At 48.1% G+C, this 20,018-nt stretch overlaps 1 protein-coding gene across 2 annotated transcripts in view; it reads right to left on the minus strand.

The window, feature by feature from the left end:
* NFATC1 (nuclear factor of activated T cells 1) overlaps positions 1-20,018 on the minus strand; it is a 120,090-nt gene that overhangs the window by 66,364 nt on the left and 33,708 nt on the right. For both annotated transcript variants that reach the window (XM_059815459.1, XM_059815460.1), the window contains exons 4-5: positions 5,314-5,516; positions 1,970-2,142 (exon numbers count right to left, since the gene is read on the minus strand). In XM_059815459.1, coding sequence (XP_059671442.1) covers positions 1,970-2,142; positions 5,314-5,516 — 376 coding nt within the window. The remainder of the gene's footprint in view (positions 1-1,969; positions 2,143-5,313; positions 5,517-20,018) is intronic.

Here is a 20,018-nt window from a genome sequence, read left to right on the forward strand (position 1 = left end):
AAACTCAGCTTGATCTGTACAATATCAAAAAGTGTATTTTTATTGAAATCCATTTAGTCAAAATAATTTTCTCTTATGTTACCTATAACATATATGCCGTGTGTTTACAAGGCACACATGACAAGATGACCATCCGTGACCAAAATGTCTTTCAGTCGCTAAACACGGTGTTGTCAATTCTGCAAACTGCCTTGCAGCAGCAGCAGCCGCCGCCGTGGGCCTCGCGATCCAGCAGAATTTCACAGTTTAGAGAGCGTATTTCCACCAGCACCCGAGTGCCAAAGCACACGTGGATCCATGCAAACGGAACCCGGCATTCTGGTGGCACATATTTTATCCCCCCCAACTGGGACACGGAGCGAGCGCGGCTGTGCTTCAAGGGATGACGTGACATTTTATCCAGATGACATGGTTCCTCCTGGCGTCACGTGCACTAAGAGGTGCACGAAGTTTTTGGCACCAGCTTATTCCATGTTCTGCACTGGAAACAACACTAGCACTTATTTTTTCTCCGGTTTTCCGCTCCTTTCAGGAGGCAGGTACCACATTTTTTGCTTTGCCTGTTAGCCTAGAACTTGCCCTTGAATAAGAAACAAAGGGGAAATCATTCATCTCATACATATTCTGGACAGAAGACAGGGCTTTATGCCAGTCTACCTGCTATAAGTCAGGAGGCTCTGCTATTCTTCGTAAATAACGTAGGCTTATCTTAATGAAAGTCCCTTCCCGCTGCCAATGCTCATTTCTTTATTTAAATGACTGACTGTGAAGGAGAGAAGCTATCACTGTTGGTCTAACAGCACCATCCTTTCCTACAACCTCTGCCTCTCTTGCAGACTTGGACTACCAGAGCGGCAGCGGTTCTACCCTAAGCAAAAGGATGGAGTACTGTCGCTGGTCTGCAAGTCCGTCACCAACGCCACTGCTTTTGCAAGAGGAATGCAGGGATGCTCTTTCCTGCAGCCCCTCCATTAACAATCCCTGAAAAAGCACCACGCCTCCAAGAGATCAAACGCTGACATGCTCCAGGACCTGCCAGACACGTTGCGTGGGACTCCAGCCTGGCAATGACGCGGGGTCAAGCCCGGACACGACCCTCCAGCATGCAGGGGGGTAGGGATGGGCAAGCCTTCCTCCCCATCCCCTCTGCTCCCCACCCCCAGAGCTCACCCCCCCACATACCCGCCGGACGTTAAGTTACTCCCTACCCTGTCGGCATCACAAAGATCCACTTTGTGGAATCCAACCAAACCTTAACAAACTGTTTCGGTCCATCCAGCCGACCAAATTAGCAATGGGAGTTAGACTGAAATTCAATTTCCACCACTCACGCTGGAGTGTTAAAGCTACACGAAGCAAATAGGTTTTGTTGCGTGTGTGGGATGCTGACGAGGCTTACGGAGCAAGAATAGGTGTCTTTGGAGGGTGCCCCAGCGTGTCTGATAAAAAGCAGTCTGTTCAATCAAAGAGACCCCGGTGCGGAAACCCGGTTTCTGGAGGTTTTCTGAAGCCGCAGGCAGCTTGCGCCAGCGTGTCAGCTCTAGTGTACTGCTAGCTCCGCATCAAAGGGGCTGGGGTTTTGTTTGCTGGTTTTTGCTCTATGATGGGGAGGCAGAGGGTGACTAGGACACGATAGCTGTTTTCCAAAACTCCTACAGCAGTTTCCTGTATGATAGGGAGTCACCAAAAAAAAAAGCCTTGTCACTCCCAGGTCTACTGTTAGTTTAAGTGCACTCTACTTTTGTTTTAAGTGCGTTCTTTCCTGTAGATATCGATGCACAAAGCTACACATTTTTTTCTAAGACACGGGTATTTTGTCTTCAGTATAAACCACGTACTTTTGGAAAGCAGATTAAGGTTCACCGACTAGACAGGTAAAGCAAACCCAACGTATAGCATGTCAGTGGACAAAGACGATGTGTGGGGTGGCACAATACCCAGCAAGAGAAGGATGTTTGTTGCTACTTACAGCACTCGATGGGGTTGGAGGCTACTTGCAAGGAGAGGGTCCTGCCGTTGGCCTGTGGGATATGAACCCTGAAGACCAGCCGCACGCGTGTGTTCTTCCGACCGATGTCGGTCTCCCCCTTGCGCAGCTCGATGTCAGAGTTTCGGAGCTTTAATATCCCAGCACAGTCGATGCTATCGAAAAGGAAACAAAGAGCAACTCAATTCATTTCAGGCGGACTTCAGGAAGACACGAGGGTGCAGTATCTTCCCTCTCTGCTGTACATCCTTCTTAAAAATCTGAGTCAGACACGACCCAATGACCAGGCTGAACACGGCAGACTTTGTTAAGCCTAGTACTTGCATCCACAAGTAGCTAAGCTGGGGCTATCTGTAGTAACAGGTAGTAGCTGCTGTTGAGCACACAAATTTAGGATGTTACTTCAGTTCCCAGAGGAAGAAAATCTAAAAGGTCCTTCCTCTCCAACACACCCTGTAAGGATGGCGCTTACAGATTAACCAAAGCCCAAAGAAACCGCGGGAATAGAAAAGTCAATGGGATGAGACAGTAGCGCAGAAAGCGTTACTAAGCTAGAACGCAAGGTTACTTATGATTGCGCCTGTTACAGCTAATTTGGAGAAAAATCTGACACGATTTTTATTCTAGGGCGAAGTCCTAAAAATGCTCATTAATGAGCACAGCTCTCCCTGAGGTCACTTCTACTGTCAATGTGTTTGTATTCGAACGAGTCGGAAATACTCCCAAGCTGAGCGTTGAGCTGAAGCTCTGCATGAAAAACCCTAAACTCAGAGTCCTCCCTCCACATTAGGGCAAAACGTGCTTTTCGTCAGACAGAACTATTACTATTTCTGACCTCTCTCTCCTTTTTTTACCTTTGGTTTTCTCCTGGATGAGTTTACGAGTCAGGATTTTTGTCAAAGCAAATTTCAATAGAGGAAGTTCCCAGAACAAAAGATACATAAACATATGCACTCAAAAACCCACTGCAAAAATACCTCTGCTTTGGCCACGACTACAAAGCCTACATGGCAATTTCTTCTGGGTACTGGTCTCTGGCACACATTTTATTACACTGAATATGCATAGTTTAATTTTATTTTGCATTCAAAGGGTTTCATTCCCCCCCAAGTCCTTTGAAGCTCTGTTCTGAAGCAAACTGCAAACAAGAACTATGGCAGCACGGTTTTGATCTACATTTTTTCTGAAGGATGGATTTCAGAATAACAAAAAGGCCCTTGCTGATACGATCAAAGAAACTAATGAAAGTATTAAAGCTTCTCAACAATGCGTATTAGCAGATGAAGCCATAAGAATTATGAAATATTTGTAGCCCTGTCAAAATTGTACACAAAGATCCGTAAGATACGGAAGAAACAGTGCGCTTCTCAATATCGTCTCCCCTATAGCAACACTTGCAAAAGGAATAAAAAGTACTTAATGACAATTAGTTCAGAGCCAATAAAGTTCAGAGGAGAAAAAGCATTTAAATTCAGGCTTGTAAAGTCACGGACATTGACATCTGAAGTCAACAGGAGTAGCTAAACGCGCAAAAGTTCCGACGTGCAGATGAGCTCCAGCGTTGCACTGAATCAAGGCCTGAACACACAAAGCATGTGTGAGGGAAGTCCTTGGCTCCGAATTTCATTTCATTGTTAGTGCAACATGAGGTTTTAGACTACTGACATGTAAGGCTTATACACGCCAAAGCATTGTTCGTGGTTCTTCAGAGAGCTCTACTACGATCTGGCACACACCTCACGAAAATACTCAGCTTGGCTCCCAAACTGTGCAACTACCTTTATTCTAGGGAGAAAGACGATTGAAATTATAATAATGTTCCTAGATGGCCAAAAATGTTATTCAAAGTGGATAAATAAAGGACCAAATAAATACCGCGTGGTGAAATTGGTGCAATTTCAGTAACCTCACTGGAGTCATTGACCTCAGTGGAGCCAGCTTACGACGACAGCGAATGGGGCCAGTAATTTTGCAGGCTTGTCAGGACTTTTAACACAACGCACTGACAGAGGTCCTCAGGTCTTGAGTGATCACCCTAAGCCCGGCTGGCAATGCAGCTAAACACATTCTAGCTCTTCTATTTACACGAGGCACTCCGGGACATGTTGTACATGACACTGCAAACCAGCTTCTAATAACCACTACATGCAGAAGGACTTCAGGCGTCTGACAGCATTTTTCATTTCATTAAGGTGCGGAAAACTGTATGAATAACAAGGAGTGAAACTGTGATTTTAGTAAGCTCCCTGGGATTTTCCCGTGGTATTTGGTTTGGTGGGGCCAGGACTTCTTGCTTGCTTTCTCTCTATCTACCCACTTATCTATCTCCCTATAAATACACACAAAGGTGCATGCACCTATACATAAATATGAATATATTCACATCTAGACACACACCGCGAGATGTACATGCATGCAAGCGCACACAAATTCCTCCCAAGGCAGACACCTCAGATAAGGGTCAGGATCATTGGAATGAGGGGGAGGCAACTCAGATAAGGGCTAGGATCATTTGGATGAGGTGGGCAGAGAGGACGGGATTAAATAACGTGGAGGGTCTCATGGATGTCACATACACAGAGGGATATTTGACCCCCTTATACATAAACCTATAATGACATCTACCTGTGTGTCATGGACCTACGGGGCACTTAATTGTCACTCAGACTCCTACTAATTCAGAGACCCTTAGACATCCATGCCTGCTTTTCTGCACAGGACTAAACTTACCCCAGTTTAATAACTCCAATCTGTAAGCTGTATCACCTTTACTCCTCCTCTTCGTTCTAGAAGGTTTGCTTCTAAACAAATGCCATGAAAAATGCTGATTTTTATTACGAAAGAAATAACTGGGTTTATTCATCTCAAAAACCCACTAGGGGACTTGGAAACGCTCTCTAAGAGTTTCCTTTGACATCCAAAGATAAATTCTAATAGGCCCCATTCCTTGTGCTAGTGCGTATAGGAGCAAGAGGTGTCATATTTAGAAACTAAATGCAGGAGCTGAGGTAGGAGATATTTACAGCTTAGTAACTGAGATACTTATTTTAAATGGCAAATAAGCACGTTGGCTGAAACTCTAGAATGAAAGCAATCAGTTGTCATAAATACTTGTGAAGTTCATTTTGTTGTTAAGCTGATTAGGGGCAATTTGTCCCGGCAAAGTGGTGAAAAATTCCTAGTACAGAGAAACTTTTTAAAAAAAAAAAAGATAGGAAAAGGAAAATCGTGTACCAAAAAGAAAACAAAAAACCCAACACAGAAGAAATCAAGTGGGGCAACCAAGAGGAAACTGCTGGGAGTCAGATATGGTGCCTGGGTCTTACATTGCTCTCATGTTGTTCTCTGGAAGAAGTGGAATTTCCAGGACTTTGGTGTTGGAAAGTATTGTTTCGTGGCTGGTGGTGGAAACGGTCTTCCCGGTGATTCGATGAACCTGGTAGAAAGCATGAGGTCGCAGCAGGCGGTCGTCTGCAGTCCCAATGAACAGCTGTAGCGTGAGCGGCTCGCTTTCTAAGTAACCGTGTAGCTGGCAAGAGAACAGAAAACGCCCACTGAGCACCACGCACATAAACTGCTGGGAATCAATTAAATTTTTATAAGCAGGAGAGCCTAATTCAAGGAGAGAACTTGTGACAGGTGCTATGTGTTAAGTTCCCCCCTTCCATTTTTCCTGTAACGTAATATTGGTACAATAAAAAGGTGCACTCAGAAAATGTCTCATTATCCTAAAGGACCTGAGGCACTTTAGACGGGGTGAGCTTTTGAGCACTCCCGCTACATCCACAGAAAACTCTGCATAAATTCTGCCATGGCGTTCAGCAAAAAAGCACAACGAAGTCAATGTTCTCTCCCAGTACCGAGGGAGGGAAAACCGATGGAGTTTGCTCATCCATCCCCGAGCTTCCCCGGTCATCCCTCGTGCAGCAGCAGGCTGCCGCTCGGGACACGTCCCCTCATTAACTGATTTTTACGCTGGTAAATGCCTCCTGGGGCAGCGCGGAGACAGATCGCATATACATGACCAGTAGCTCACCACGTGTGTCAAATTCTTGTTATAATCGCACAAAAATCTCATTGAAGCTACTGGGCCCGACTTGAACCTCATCCACGTTACAGTGACCGCTCTGATGACAGCAAGAGTTATTTCTGCCACAGGCTGAGGACGGAGCAGGAGCAGAGCCTGACCTCATCCCCCCCCATCTCCCGAAGAAACTACTCCGGGTTCACGCTGGTGCGAAGGAGACCACGGGTGGAGCTGCCTGGGGACAGCCCCGACCTCCGCTCAACGCTGACGCCTGACGCTGGGAAAGGAGTCTCACGAAAATAGTTATCTTGCTGTAGTTAGCTGCGAATCCCCGTCCCAAGGGAAGGGAGGACGCAGCACCCATAGGAGAGAGGAGCGCGGGCAAGGTGGGCTGTCCCATCGCAAACCTGCTCGCTTTGTTGTACGTTTAGTTTCCTCTGCGAATGGTTCAGGTGGGTTTGGGCACGAGTTATCCCCCATCCCTGCACCATCACTAAATCTGATAAATCAAAATTAGACCGCTGATTTGGTGAGATGCAACATTTTTAATTTATGGTGCGTGCAAGTCCAAAGCTAAATAAAGCTGAAAGCAAGTGGTGAAACCCGTATCAAATGTTGTTGATATTTGTGTTTTGCTTGCTTTTCACTCTCCTTAAATCTTAAAAAGTAATTTGTAGCTTTGTAATAACGTAAGACCTACCTCTCCAGGGTATTTTACCATCCGACAGCGGGAATGCTATTAAGAACAAAGATCTTGAGTCACTTTTGCTCCTTGAGCGCTGATAAATTCTGGCGAGTGCAAACACAGGCACGAAGCCTTCCCGCTGCTATCAAACACACCGATGGCAACAGGAATGCGTAACGCCCGTGTTTCAGGTACCACAGTGACCAACGCATGAGCAAGGAAGGACGTTGTGCTTAGACACATCTATCACTAATTGGGCGTACTGCAGATTTTTCACCCCACGCTTTGGTCACAAGAGCCAAGAAGCCTTTTAATTCATTTGATTCGGCGTATCAATTTTTACATCCTCACCTAACACGCGTGGATGCTGGGAGGATGGAGGGGCAGGAGGAGGAGGCTCATTTCCAGCACTCCAGTATTTTATCAGCTCTGTGTTGCTGAGACACGACATGAACACAGCTCGGAGCCGGCTGCGATATGATATATGGGGGGGGGTTTCCATATCAGCGTTGTCAAATTGAAAACACATCAGCAGCAGTTTGAAAATCTGCGGTATCGGCAAAATGATGCAGAGAGACCCCTGACACCCCCATCAGTGCTACGTTGCAAAAAGAGGGCTTTCTGGCTTTAACCCCCATAGGTGGACAAGCAGCCCGAGATGTCGGCGGGCCATCGCAAGCATGCTCCTGGCACGGCCGGCGGCCACGGGGAAGCCACCGTCCTACCCATCACCGCCCCGTCCCCCCCGCCTCGCAGTCCTGGCTCTTCACTACCGCCACCGGCGCGAGCGAGCCGGGCTGGCGGAGTGACCTGGATTTGGCCCGGGCTGATCTCACCCCGCCTCGGCATCTCCAGAGCCTCGGCAGCAAAGCCGAGGTGACGGAGGAGACGCAGGGCATCGCGGGGTATTTTTGATCGCGAGCGGCAGGCGGGTTTGCAGGGGCGAAAAGTAAAACAGTGTGACACACCGGCCGATTAAATGTCTATGCAATTACCAGCGGTCACTTCTCCAACGCGTCATGGACGGTGCTTTTTATGGAGAGTGTAAAATTAAAACAAACACGTATTGAGTTACGAGGCCGCTTAAAAGGTAAAAATAGACTAGCCAGTAACTCAAACCTCAATTCAGCAAAAGCAAAATCGCACACCGAGGTACCCATATGTTTTACTGAATCCGAGCAAAGGGGTCAAAAAATGTTGGCCTTGCATTGGGTTCTGCTATTTCAGGCTTTATCTTTAAAGCTGAACTCGGCTGCTGCCGTATCTCGTAACCTACTGCTGAGTCTCAGCTTGTGCTTTTCCCACAGATTTCCTACCAGGAGGCAACCGAACACCCAAAGTCCTCAGCTTCGCGTACCTGCCTGCCCTCGAGAAGGGTTCGCGTGCTGGGAAATAAATAAAAAGATCTCAGATGCACGTTTTGCCTCATTTTTTTAAGGCTTGTGATCTTCAAACTGAATTTATGTTTGTTTTCTTTAACGGCCCTGTCGTACCGCCCTGCTGGGCTTTGCTTTGGATCCGTTCCCCACCTGACAGCTACGTCTGCACCTGAAGACGAGTAATGGCTACAGCGCTGAACGAACATGAGTTTTCAAGAGCTGGGAAGCGTCAAAAACATCCAGAAAGACTAATGTAATCACCACACAGTTGATTTTGCTGCCCTCAAAAGAGGCAAAATCCTCCCTCTCAATTCACTGCAAGTTTTATTTCATATTCTGCGGTAGGAGGCATCTGATCTCCGATATGTATTTCCCTTTGAGTTTTACCCATTGCATCATATTATTTACTTTTATATTACGTCACAGAATCGCCTATGCCAACAGAAGCAATAATAGAAAACGATGCAAGGATTAACGTTTAAAGGGGCACACACTGCGGATGACTAATTTCCGATTATGCACCCAGCGCCCAATTTCTGTGACAGACAGCGCTGAGCTTTGGGAGTTTTTGGCGTGCTGCAGTTGTCTGGAGAACAGGCAAGATTTTGCTTACTCTCAGCTGGGGGCAGCAAGAATATTCTGCGGCTCCCTCAAAATAAAGGCGAGCGTGATTACTGTCACATCGTTCAGCAGGACGAGGAGGGGAGCGCTGGCAGGAAGGGCAGAGCTGTGGTACTCCGGGCTGTTAGATTTGTCAACAGGGAAAGGGAATATCGAACAAGAGAGATGTAAAATGGGAAAGGGGAAAAGGGGGACTGAGTATTTTTCTTGGTTAGGAAAGATCTCGCGCGTTCACATCCATGCATATTTTCCACGCGTGCTCTGGAATACTGTACTCGGTGGTATAATGGTTCTGTTTCCTGGCGTGTGACATGGGATGCATGCGTCAGACACCCTATTTTTATCTTTTTCTCTGTGCAACACTGTCCGAAGCTCTTCTCTTAATAACTCAGCGGCTGAGTACGGGTGACAAAGGCTGCTCTCAGCTACGACATTCATAATAAAGGATGTGCCTTTCCTACCAAGCGTGCTTTGCTTGGCAGTACGTAGATCCAAGTGGAAAAAGCTGTACTTTCCCCTGCTGTGAAAGTGTAAAAGGACTTCACTGCAAATAAGGATCAGGTGCACAAGGTTTTGGAACGCGTTTTCCTTCCCAAATAAAGGTGAGGATATAGCAGTCGCCTGGTTGAGTACAAAGGAAAAATGCAGGCAAAACCCAAGTAGGCAGATAAGACTGCTGTGGCCAGTGGGTTTGGTTTTGAAATGAAAGTAGGTCACATTCTCTTGTTCTGACCGACCACTGACTACTCTGCTCTTTACCTTTTTGAGCAACGCTGTGAAAAATATTTGAACCGGTCTCAAACGATATTTGCATTTATATTGTCTGAAGCTGCTAAGATCACAATCAGACTTAATTGTGGGCCTGTTTTACACTCCCCTAATTCTATCAAAAGCGATGCAGTCACTGCTAATTAACACCAGGACAGGACCGATCACAGTTACGCTCTTTGTCACCCTACATCGTCTTACGCAACAGCGAGGGAAAAGCTGCACCAGCTGGGCGACTGCTCCACCGCAGCAAGCTTTCCCTGGGATTCCTACACCTCTCCGTCATCGCTTTCACAACGCCCTCTCCCACCAACGCATCTTGATTCTCACCAGTAGATTGCTGCTCGTCTTGGCGCGGGGTGCCAAAGCGAATCCCAGCCTTTCCCCGGGCAGACGCGCTCGGCATTGGGGCTGAACGTTTTCGCGCGTCCTGGCGCCGCGGCGCTGAGCACTGGGCGTCTTCCTCCGGCGGCCAGCAAAGCGTGAGGCGAGCAGTGCCGTTTCACCCCTCGAAGCCGACATTCGACCCCAAGATACTCCCTGATTCAGTCCCACAGCGATGATAAGCTGAGGTTTATCAGAGACACGAGCATACCCAGCCTGCCTGGATTCCAACTGTGCGCCTGGTGCGTATCTATGAAATCTGGCAATCAGAATTAAACAGACTTGAAAAACGATGAGCAGACGGAGCTGAGGTGCCTTTAACGTGTGCGTTAGAAAAAAAAAAAGCAAAACCTCCCCAAACCTCACTATAGTTACCGAATTTTGAGGAATTTTTGCAAACGTCGCAGCCAATAACTCAAACGCTATTTCAGCATCGATGGTTATTCTAGAGTCTGTGAGGAAAACTTCTATTATTTAAGCCACGACATTTATTTTAAGAAACGCGGCTGAAATATTCCGCGTGCTCCCTTCCAAGCGCTTTATGCTTTTGGCATGCTGAAGCATCTGTCGAAATGCTCAGCAAGCTACCTGTCATAACAAGGAGCCCTCTGTGCCTGGAGAGGCTCCCGGGGGCCACCGAAAGAATGGTCCCGTTCTGACGGGACACACCAGCCAGGTAGACCTCCCGCACCCACTCACGCCGGCGGGAAAGAAAGGAGCTACACCACCTAATAGCCTTTAAGTGTATTTATTGGGAGTTGCGGGAAAAGACTGCAAAAACCCTACAGAGGTGCATTCCTCCAGACTCTGACTCCGTACCTACGTTAAATGACTGTAGCGGGGGATTTAGCCCATCCCAACGCATTCAGGACAGAGTTTCCGCTACCAACAAAGTGGGGCACGACCAGGGACCCCCTAAAGTAGTCAGCAGCTTGTGCTTGAGACTCTCCGGGCTACTAGGCGCCGCATCCTTAATGATAATGATATGCCAACAAAATCCATAGGTAACGTCCGTACCAGCCATGCGTCTACAAATGCGTGTGTCTGTTCTTTGTACTTTGGTCCATAATAAAGACAACAAGTAAATACACCCATTTATGCCTCTAAAAATAGGAAGGACAGTATCTACATTTTCTTACCCTACCGTGTAGCTGATGGCCACGCTGCTTGCAGCAGGTACCACGGCGCTTACGCACAGCAATGCCTTACACGTCCGTCTGTCCCACCTGCGTTTCTAGAACTGTTCAAGGAATACCTTGAGTCAGTCTGGAGAGAATCATTAGTGAGACTAAACACCTAGTCTGGGGAATGAGGGCTTCTTTCCCTTTTTTTCCCATCAATGTTTTGGAATGTTATTCCAATGCTTTCAAAAAGGTCAAACAGGATAAAATCTATAAAAGAGCAAAATTTTTATAGTAATTGCTGCTTGTCTCTTTAAGCCAGAGCTTTGGGAGCTACACACCAAATAGCTTTATTGCCAACTTTCTCAAGCAGTAGGTCTTTTTTTTTGTCACAGTACCTGCACATGATGAATGATAAAATGAAACAAATTGTCATGTTTTAAAAATGTACCTAATATACAGCCTCCAAAAAATAACATCAGTGAGTGCGCAGTGTCCTGATTTTTTAAAACCAAATTGAAGATCAATCTGTTTAAACGACAAAGAAAGCGCACAAACATTTCCAGTATTGATTTCAGCTGTGAGCACCAAGCATGCATAAAAATAGGGTCATCAATCTGATTTTTCATAAAAAGAATTTACTTTTAGCTACCACGCAGAAGCACCAGGAGACGTAAGCCGTTGCATCACGGGTTTACAGGGGAAGAGGGGAAAGTTGGTCTTGCGGGCAATGACTGTCAGGCGAAGCGAAGGCGCCGAGGGGAGGTCAGGAGACCCGGGCATCTATTCTGGTGTGCGCTGCAGAGATCCTGCCCGGCCTTCGCCTGGGCAGCCACCAAACTGCCCTGCCAGACCTGCCGCTGAAGGCTCAGAGAGCCGGTGACCCACGGCTCGGGGGGCAAAAAAAAAAGACACAAAGCAAAGTGTCGCAAAGTCCCCTCCTATTCCTGCTCCGGCCCGTTTCGACTCCGAATTCCTTTGCTAGGGGAGGCTCGTGGAAGAAATACACTTCAGGTGCCCAGAGCGGGGGATGGCAGAGGCTCTCCACTCAGCCTCCCCTCCCAAACCAAAGGGCTTAATACCAAGTGACCGGGAGAAGCCCGGCAGCCCCACGGGAGATCAGGGGGAGCACCGCGCGCCCCAGGGCAGCGGCAGGCAACCCGCAGGCGGCTGTACTCCGCCCTACGGAGCCGGCAGCCCCCAAACTGAGAGATGCAGGACCCCGGCGGGGCGCGGAGCCGTGCCGATTTGGCCAGATGCGTAGCGTCCGCGGGGCACCAACAAGCCACCGCGGCACCTGCCTCGCCGCGGGCTCTCGTAGCATCCCTGTCTCTTTCTGGCTGTTTCTCTCCACCTTCAGCATCACGCTCCGCAGGCGTACGTCCTTCGGCCACTGCCGTACCACCCGCGTGCCCTTTGCGCTTTTTAGGTCTCTGTCCCAGCAGGACGCAAGCTGCTGCAGCCCACAGCGTTCCTAGGACTAGGAGAGAGGCACATCATCCTGACTGGGTACCTCTTCCCTCTGCCGGCAACCCGGCACGCAATAAGGGGTGCCATTTTTCGGACGAGGTGCAAAGCTCAGCTCCGGACCAGTTGGCAGTGTGGATTCAAAACGGAGGTGCTAAACTTGGGCCACACGAATGCTCCTGCACACTCTGTTCTCTGGTGAGAGCAGAAGCCAAAAAAAGAGGAGCGTCTCACTTGAAACAGCAGAGCAGACAGACTTCATAATAATAATAAAATAAAAAAACCAGAAAACAACACCCCTCCTTAGGAGCTGAGGTGACCCTCTGGCTGTGGTAGCTTCTGCTGAATTTTATCCGACACAGTTAACCAAGAAAAGTGTGTCATTCACACCCTGTGTGACTTAACATACATGCTCCTACACCTTAGTCCTTCGCTTACTTCAAATAAAAACGTAACAGGAATTCCTACGCTTTTTTGTGCCGCTTTCAAGATTTATTTTTCCTTTCTCAAACTGATTTTCCTTGGATTGACTCAAACTCTGTTTTAAGATCCAAATGTAGTCAGAGCTGGTCCGCAAATAAAAATCAAATGGCTTGCTCCTGCAAAGGGCTAAGCCTGGGCAGAGGGTGAGAGCTGGACGGGAGAAGGAGTGAATGGAAAACAGCAGGAGTGTGTTTTATGTGGCACTTTCTAGTGCTGCCACTTGGACTTTAATTCAACAGTGCAGCAAAAGAGCAGCTGTTCACATCACGATGAAGAAAGACCTATATAAAACTTCCAGCTGCAAATACGCTGTGAGGAATTATTAATCTTAATGTAACAGAGATGCTGTACACTCCGTCACTGGCTCACAAGTCATCTCGGTTTCTATCCAGGGAAAAACAGCCTTCGTGGCTGCTGGCTTTCAGCACAGCCATGAAATCTCCTTGTCTGAACAGCCACAAGACGCTGCTCCCTACTTCTAGGAAGGATTTTCCTCCTCAAAAATAGACGTACCTAGAAACCAACCCACCTCACGCTCCTCCTAGAATTGTTAGACTTACAGGAGGGATGCCCATCAGAAAAGGAGTTACGAACAGAATGAATTTGTAGGTCCTGAGCACCTTATCCACGGGGACACCGGGAAATCTTTACTGCTCTGGTGCCGTTTTCTACTCCGAGACTGAAGAGATGTCCTTCCCACAATCCGAGCTGCCCCTTCACGATCCCCAGCCCCACTTCCAGGTGACGGGAGGCAGCCAGCCCTCTCCGCACCCCGGCCCGTCTCTGAGAGGGCATCACCCAACTGGGCAGCCCTGGGACCTTCCAAAACCTCCTTGCAGGACAGGGCTGGGGAGAGCCGTTCCCCCGTGGAGGGACGGAGGTGGCACCCACGCCAGGCAGTCCGCTTAAACGAAGAAGCTTTCCTCTTCGTGAACAGCCCCGCGCTTCCCCGAGGGGGGCTGCCGCTGGCCCTCGCGCGGGAGGACCTCCTTTCCCCGGACGGCCTGTCCTGCGGGACGGCCACCATGGGTGACCTTCAGGGGCTCTCCACCCCAGCAGCCAGCGCGCGTTCGCGTTCGGACAGGACCCATAGCAATACGAAGCTAAAGCGTGGGGAGGCTTTCAAATGGCATTTGAGTAAACGTACACTGACAACAGAAAGAGGGGCTCTGGAAACCGCGGATTGAAAATCTGGGTCTGGGGGGAAGTCCAATGCGGCAGTGCCCCCCCTGAAACTACCCAACCCCTCAAGTAACTCAGTTTCCACTCATAAACATTTGCCCTCAGCATCCGTAACAGCTTTCAGTTTGGACAATCATACCCACAGTCATGTAAGAGTTAAAGAAAAATAACGACAGGAGCACTGCAACAGGAATTTATTACATATTCTTAGGCAGATTCCCCGGGCAAGCTTATGCTTGTGAACCTGCCTTTCGTCACACCGCTGACGCATCGCTCACATCCAGCAAGCTCCCATTTGTGGGTGAGCACAGGCTGGCCCGGGATCCTCGGGCGTGCGTCAGGTGCCGTCAGCGCAAGAGGGACGGGCGTGATGCCCTCACCGATGCCCATCCCAGCCGCGGCACAGCGCCGCTGCCAACGCCCATTGGCGTCTTCTCCAAACCCGAGACACCCCCACCCCTCCGAATGCCGCGCTATCACTCGGTGGCTCGCTAGCGCTGCAGTAACTGCCTGGCTTTGAATTCCCACCCCTCCAAATTTGAGGGCAACGGGGTGCCCAGCTTAAGGGTCAACGCTTTTGAGGTGCTTCTCCTGCACGTCAAGACGAACACGGGCTCACACGGGACAGGGGCAACACAGTTCCAGGCAAACTCCCTCTGGGGTTCATAGACACCAGTGAGACAGCATTAGACCAGAAATGGTTGCTTTCCCCCTAAATTTTAACTCCTATCCCAATGACATTTATTCAAACCGCTACTGAAGACAGAAAGCTGGGGCTATGTTTAAAGGCTTTATCTCTGTAAATATTTGGAGAGCTATAAATACTGAGCCATATTCATAATACGAATATTGGACTTACTGTTCTGTTGCCATGAAAATTACTATAAATACACTTCCAATTCTTAATTTCTCTGATTTGCCAAGAACTCCTTTAAAAAGACAAAAAAATTCTTATGTAAAACGCCTTGCTATTTAATGAGCCGTCAGAGTCAAAGGCCACAGCACAGAGCAGGAACTGAAAACTCAATGACAGAGGCAGACAAAGCCCGTATTGCACCAGCACGCTATATATCTGTATGTCCCAAGTGGGACTTATTATAATCAGACAGCCCGTGAATCAAGCCTTGACTGCTTTCTGTGTTTGGGGAAAGGAGGGAGCGGGAAGGGAGGCTGTCTGAAGGTCTGAAATAAACCTCCTCGCTTCTTCCGCAAGTCACACGAATACCGATGGCTTCCAAATTTCACAGCACCGCTGTCCGTATTTTTTTTACGTGGAAATGACTTAAAAGGAGGAAAGCATTTCAAGACATTTTATAAAAGCGCAGAGCGAGGATGGCTTTGCGGCCGAAGGAGTAGCGAGCTGGGCATAGGCTTGATCGAGTTCCCATCTCCAGCTCTGCCAGAGAGTTTTTGCTTCATCACAGATACACGACTTGATTAGAGCAGAGAAAATTTCATAACAAGTTTTTACATACTTCCAGCCTGCTCTATGTTTAATCAATTTGTGCTTCAGCCTTCTTATAAAACAAAAGCCAGTAACCATGCCATGTGGCCGGGTAACCCTTCCTTCACTACGGAAAACACAGCGCTTCCCAGCCCTCTGGTTCCAATCCTCGCACGATTTACACCCGCGTTCCTTGGGGAATAAAGCAGATTAATGCAACCCCCTCGCTCTTCGGAGTCAGAAAAGTGCTGTCTGCACGTGTGTGTTCCTCAAGACAGGTTCTGCTTCCATCGTTTCGACCCCCAGAAAGTGCTGTCATCACACGCACAAGACTCATGCACGTGCTAGCCGTGACTCCTGTCTCAGAGTAGAAAAGGGCAGCGTGTTTTGCCGGGCCACTACGTACTTCTGGTCCTACTCTCCTTCCACAAGCCACCTTTGATCCACCTGGTCCTACAGCTCCGATTACGCTGCAGTTTTATCTGAGAGCGTGCCTTCCACGGAAAGCATCTTAATGCAGCAATAAAAATAGGTCAGGTCTATCTTATAGCTCGGCTTCAAGGTTTTGACCTCCAAGACAGTCTGATTAAACTGTGAAAAATCCAGAGAGATTGGATTCCACGCTGTGAGTTGTTTGAGAGCAACGGTGATGCCATTTGTTGACGTCACTTGTTTTACCCAAAAAAAAAAGGATGCAACAGACCATACCCTCTGCCCAACAAGCATACCATCAGCAGCTCTGCCCAACATCCCACAAGGGCTAAAACCATAGAACCATAGAACCATTTAGGTTGGAAAAGACCTTTAAGATCCTCGAGTCCAACCGTAAACCTAACACTGCCAAGCCCACCACTAAACCGTGTCTTTTAAACACATCTTTTAAATACCTCCAGGGATGGTGACTCCACCACCTCCCTGGGCAGCCCCTTCCAGTGTCTGACAACCCTTTCAGTGAAGACATTTTTCCTAATATCCAGCCTGAACCTCCCCTGGCGCAACTTGAGGCCATCTCCTCTTGTCCTGTTGCTTGTCACTTGGGAGAGGAGACCAACACCCACCTCACCGCAACCCCCTTGAACCGAACGGCCTGTGATCTCTAACAGCAAGTAAAAGAAATAAGCATGAAAGACTCTTAGAGAAACTTTCTCAACATATACGGACTATTTTCAATCAATCATTCTAAATATTGTCACGTTGAGTAACATTATTTAGCAACAGCTGTTGCACTAGAATTTCATCCAAATACCGACGAGCTAATACCGCAACCCCGTTTAAAGCCAGTAAGACGGCCAAATAAAATGTTGCAAATACGAATGGCAGAACTTGCCAATAAAAGCTTTACAGAGTAGCTTTGCTGCTGCAAATGGATGACACCTTGCTGCAGTCAGCGGAGCAGGATGTCAGTGCACGACTGGGGTTTGAGGAGGACGCCGAGGGTAACGCTTTCTCCTCTGAAGGGAGGTACGATGAGTACTGGTGACCAGGACCTGGGTTTTTACACCCAAACCAGGACAGCGTCTCTACCAACCTGTTGACTTCAAACATGAGGCTCTGGCACGGGTCAAGTCGCAAGCCAGCGATAGGAACGCCAAAGTCTTAAAAGGCGCCGCTCCTCCCCATCATACTCAAGCCCTACTTGGGTGTGTAAACTACGAAGCAAACCTCGGTCCTGGCGAACTGCTAAGATCTTAAAGCCTGCTGGGCCCAGTTACACATAATTACACACAACGCATCAAGACAAAAAGAAACAGGGAAAAGCCAGGTGATTCACGCCACCTGACTTTAACTCTTCCAGGCTGGACAACAACATGACTTTAACTCTTCCAGGCTGGACAACAACATGACTTTAACTCTTCCAGGCTGGGCAACAACAGGGTCTAGTCATCTTGGCTGCCTTCACAGCCGGCAAAACAAGACGTGCACTCTGAAGGTGTGACTTACCTGAGCTGCTTCAGATGTTCACATCAGAATTAAATTAATAGCTCCCTAAATTCTATACCAACAAGCCTTCCCCTGATTACAGAGAGCAACCAAGGCAATTAGCTCAGCTGCAGACAGCTATGGTTAGCCAAATAAACCCAAAACGTAGACTTGCCCCTGTAACCAGCCTGGGCCACAGTTCAAAGCAGGAGTGTCCCACAAACCCAGGGCAGCGCTGCCAGAAAGGCACACACTGCACTTAGCCCGAAGAGACACGGAGCAGAGCTTCTGTCAGAAGACCAGAGCCCGCGACAGACACAACGCCTTGCGCTTCGCCGTCACGCCTTTCGGGCAGTCGCCCACAGCTTTTCACAGCAGGGGTACGAGACCATCAACTCCAGCGGTGGTACTTGGCAGCTCTTTTCTCTCCCAGAGGGAAAGGTCAAAGTCAGCTCCGCCACAGCTTAACGTCAGCGCTTCGGCTTCTCCACCCTGATTTTGGGGGCCGGCCGTACCCTGGACCCGGCATCAGCCGCATCACAGGGTGGGCAGCGGGTGGTCGCGGTTGGGAGACGGACACGTCACCAGCTCCACCGGCAGCCTCCCTCCCCGTGCCTGAGATGGGACTAACAACCCTCCCTCCTCTCAGAGGAGAGGTGCTGCAAGGGCTGCAGCAACCCCCCCGGCCCCCGCGGCGTTCCCCACCTCGGCTCCGCAGCACACGGGCAAGTCTGGAGCCGCGTCAGGTGCATTTTGGGCAGCCTTGCTGTTGCTTCAACACCTGAGCACGTGTTAAGGTCGTAATAAAAAGGCAGTGCTCTTGCTAATGTTCATTTTTATGCTAAATTCACACTTACTTATATTGCAGGCCTTTCTAATACAAAAAGGGAAAGGAGCATTCACTAACAACTGGAGAGTCGCGAGGCTAGAGGCCAAATTGGATCATATTTTTCTTTATTTTATTTATGCTATTTTACTCAAGACTGGAGGAACAGAAGAATGCTTTTACTCATCAGGCAATTTTCCTAAAAACACATGCTATTACAGCGAGGCTCCCAGGGTAACGCTGCCCCGTGATTCGAGCAACTCCCCACGTAAAATCTATTCGGGCTGAAGGTTTCGGGGGCTTCGTTTACGCGTGCAGAGCTGCAGAGCCCCAGAGCCCAGCGCCAGCACCCTCCTGCTCTTCGCAAAACCTCTCCAACCTGCCTCCATTTCAAGGAGGGCCCTTGCAGCCAGCAGCGGGGCTACGTCACTTCGCATATTTTAAGGTTTTCCTCACAACCGGGAGGGATTAGAAAATGAGGCTTTGATGTGTTCGGGACATGTGCTTGAGATTACTTGTGTACCTAGATGCTAGCACATGTGCCTGCAAGTTGTGGTCTAAATTTGTTTGTCCCCGGCAGCTCGTGTTTGCAGCTACGGGTGGAGTTTGTGTAAAATTCTATCACTGTGTGCCATTTTATAGCCAATAACACTCTACAACCTCTATTCAGTAACAACAGTTGAGTCTATATTGAGGAATATTGTATTATTGCAGAATAAGAGCTATGACACATAAGGCCCACATAATGAAAACAGCATCATCGCCAAGAGAAGCGGTTGAAAATCAATTTGAAAGCCATTTGGAAAATTATTGCAGGATGGTTGCGCTTGATGATCTTAAAGGTCTTCTCCAACCTTAATGATTCTGTGATTATTAAGGATTATTGATGAATAAATGCCATCTATAAATTTTTTTTGAAGAAGCTGCATGTTCCAAGCCATTTTACGAATTCCTGCATATATGGGGAGAGATTTACACATTTTATGTTGCTTTTTTTATTCTGAGATGACAGGCACTACCTAAATATTGTTATACATATAAACACAACTGCTCCGCGCTGTATTGTGTTTGAATCGGACCAAACAGTCTCCATAGCACTGGAGGTGTTACAAGATCGTAACACAGAGTTCTGCGAAGAGCGGCAGGATTTTGGGGGGCTTTTGCCTTTTTTTCAACAAGCTTTACCTTCTGTGGACTTCTCCAAGGTGAAAAACCAAACCCATACCCGTCACACTTCTTCAGCGCTTCGCAACTTTTAGACGTGCTATTCCTCTTCAAGTCAATGAGAGTTTTACAGCTGAATCTAACCCTGCATGCTTTGCCAATTTTCTCTGGTGTTTTTCCCCCTAGAAATGCAGGGACTTGGTACATATATAGCAGTGAGACTGTATTAAAAGCCACAGCAGGTGGAAAATAATACAGCCCAGGGAAGTTTTTGGTTTTGACTCTCCTCCCAATCAAAGCTATGCACAAAGCACAATGAGGCACAGTAAATAAAGACGTTTCACACAGACAAGCACGAAAATCTTCCAAAACAAAGAAAATTAAATTATCTTTCAACTAAAGAACACACTGCAGTGAAAGACTAAATGAGCGATCCTAATTAAAACCATGCTGCGAATCTCCTACTTTCCACCGCGAAAAAAACCCAGCTAGCGTTCGTGCATGTACAGCCACCCTCTGAAACCAGTCAAGCAGCTTTCCAGCCAAACAATGCAAGACAC

The sequence above is a fragment of the Gavia stellata genome, chromosome 3 (assembly GCF_030936135.1).
Source record: "Gavia stellata isolate bGavSte3 chromosome 3, bGavSte3.hap2, whole genome shotgun sequence".
Lineage (NCBI taxonomy): Eukaryota > Metazoa > Chordata > Aves > Gaviiformes > Gaviidae > Gavia > Gavia stellata.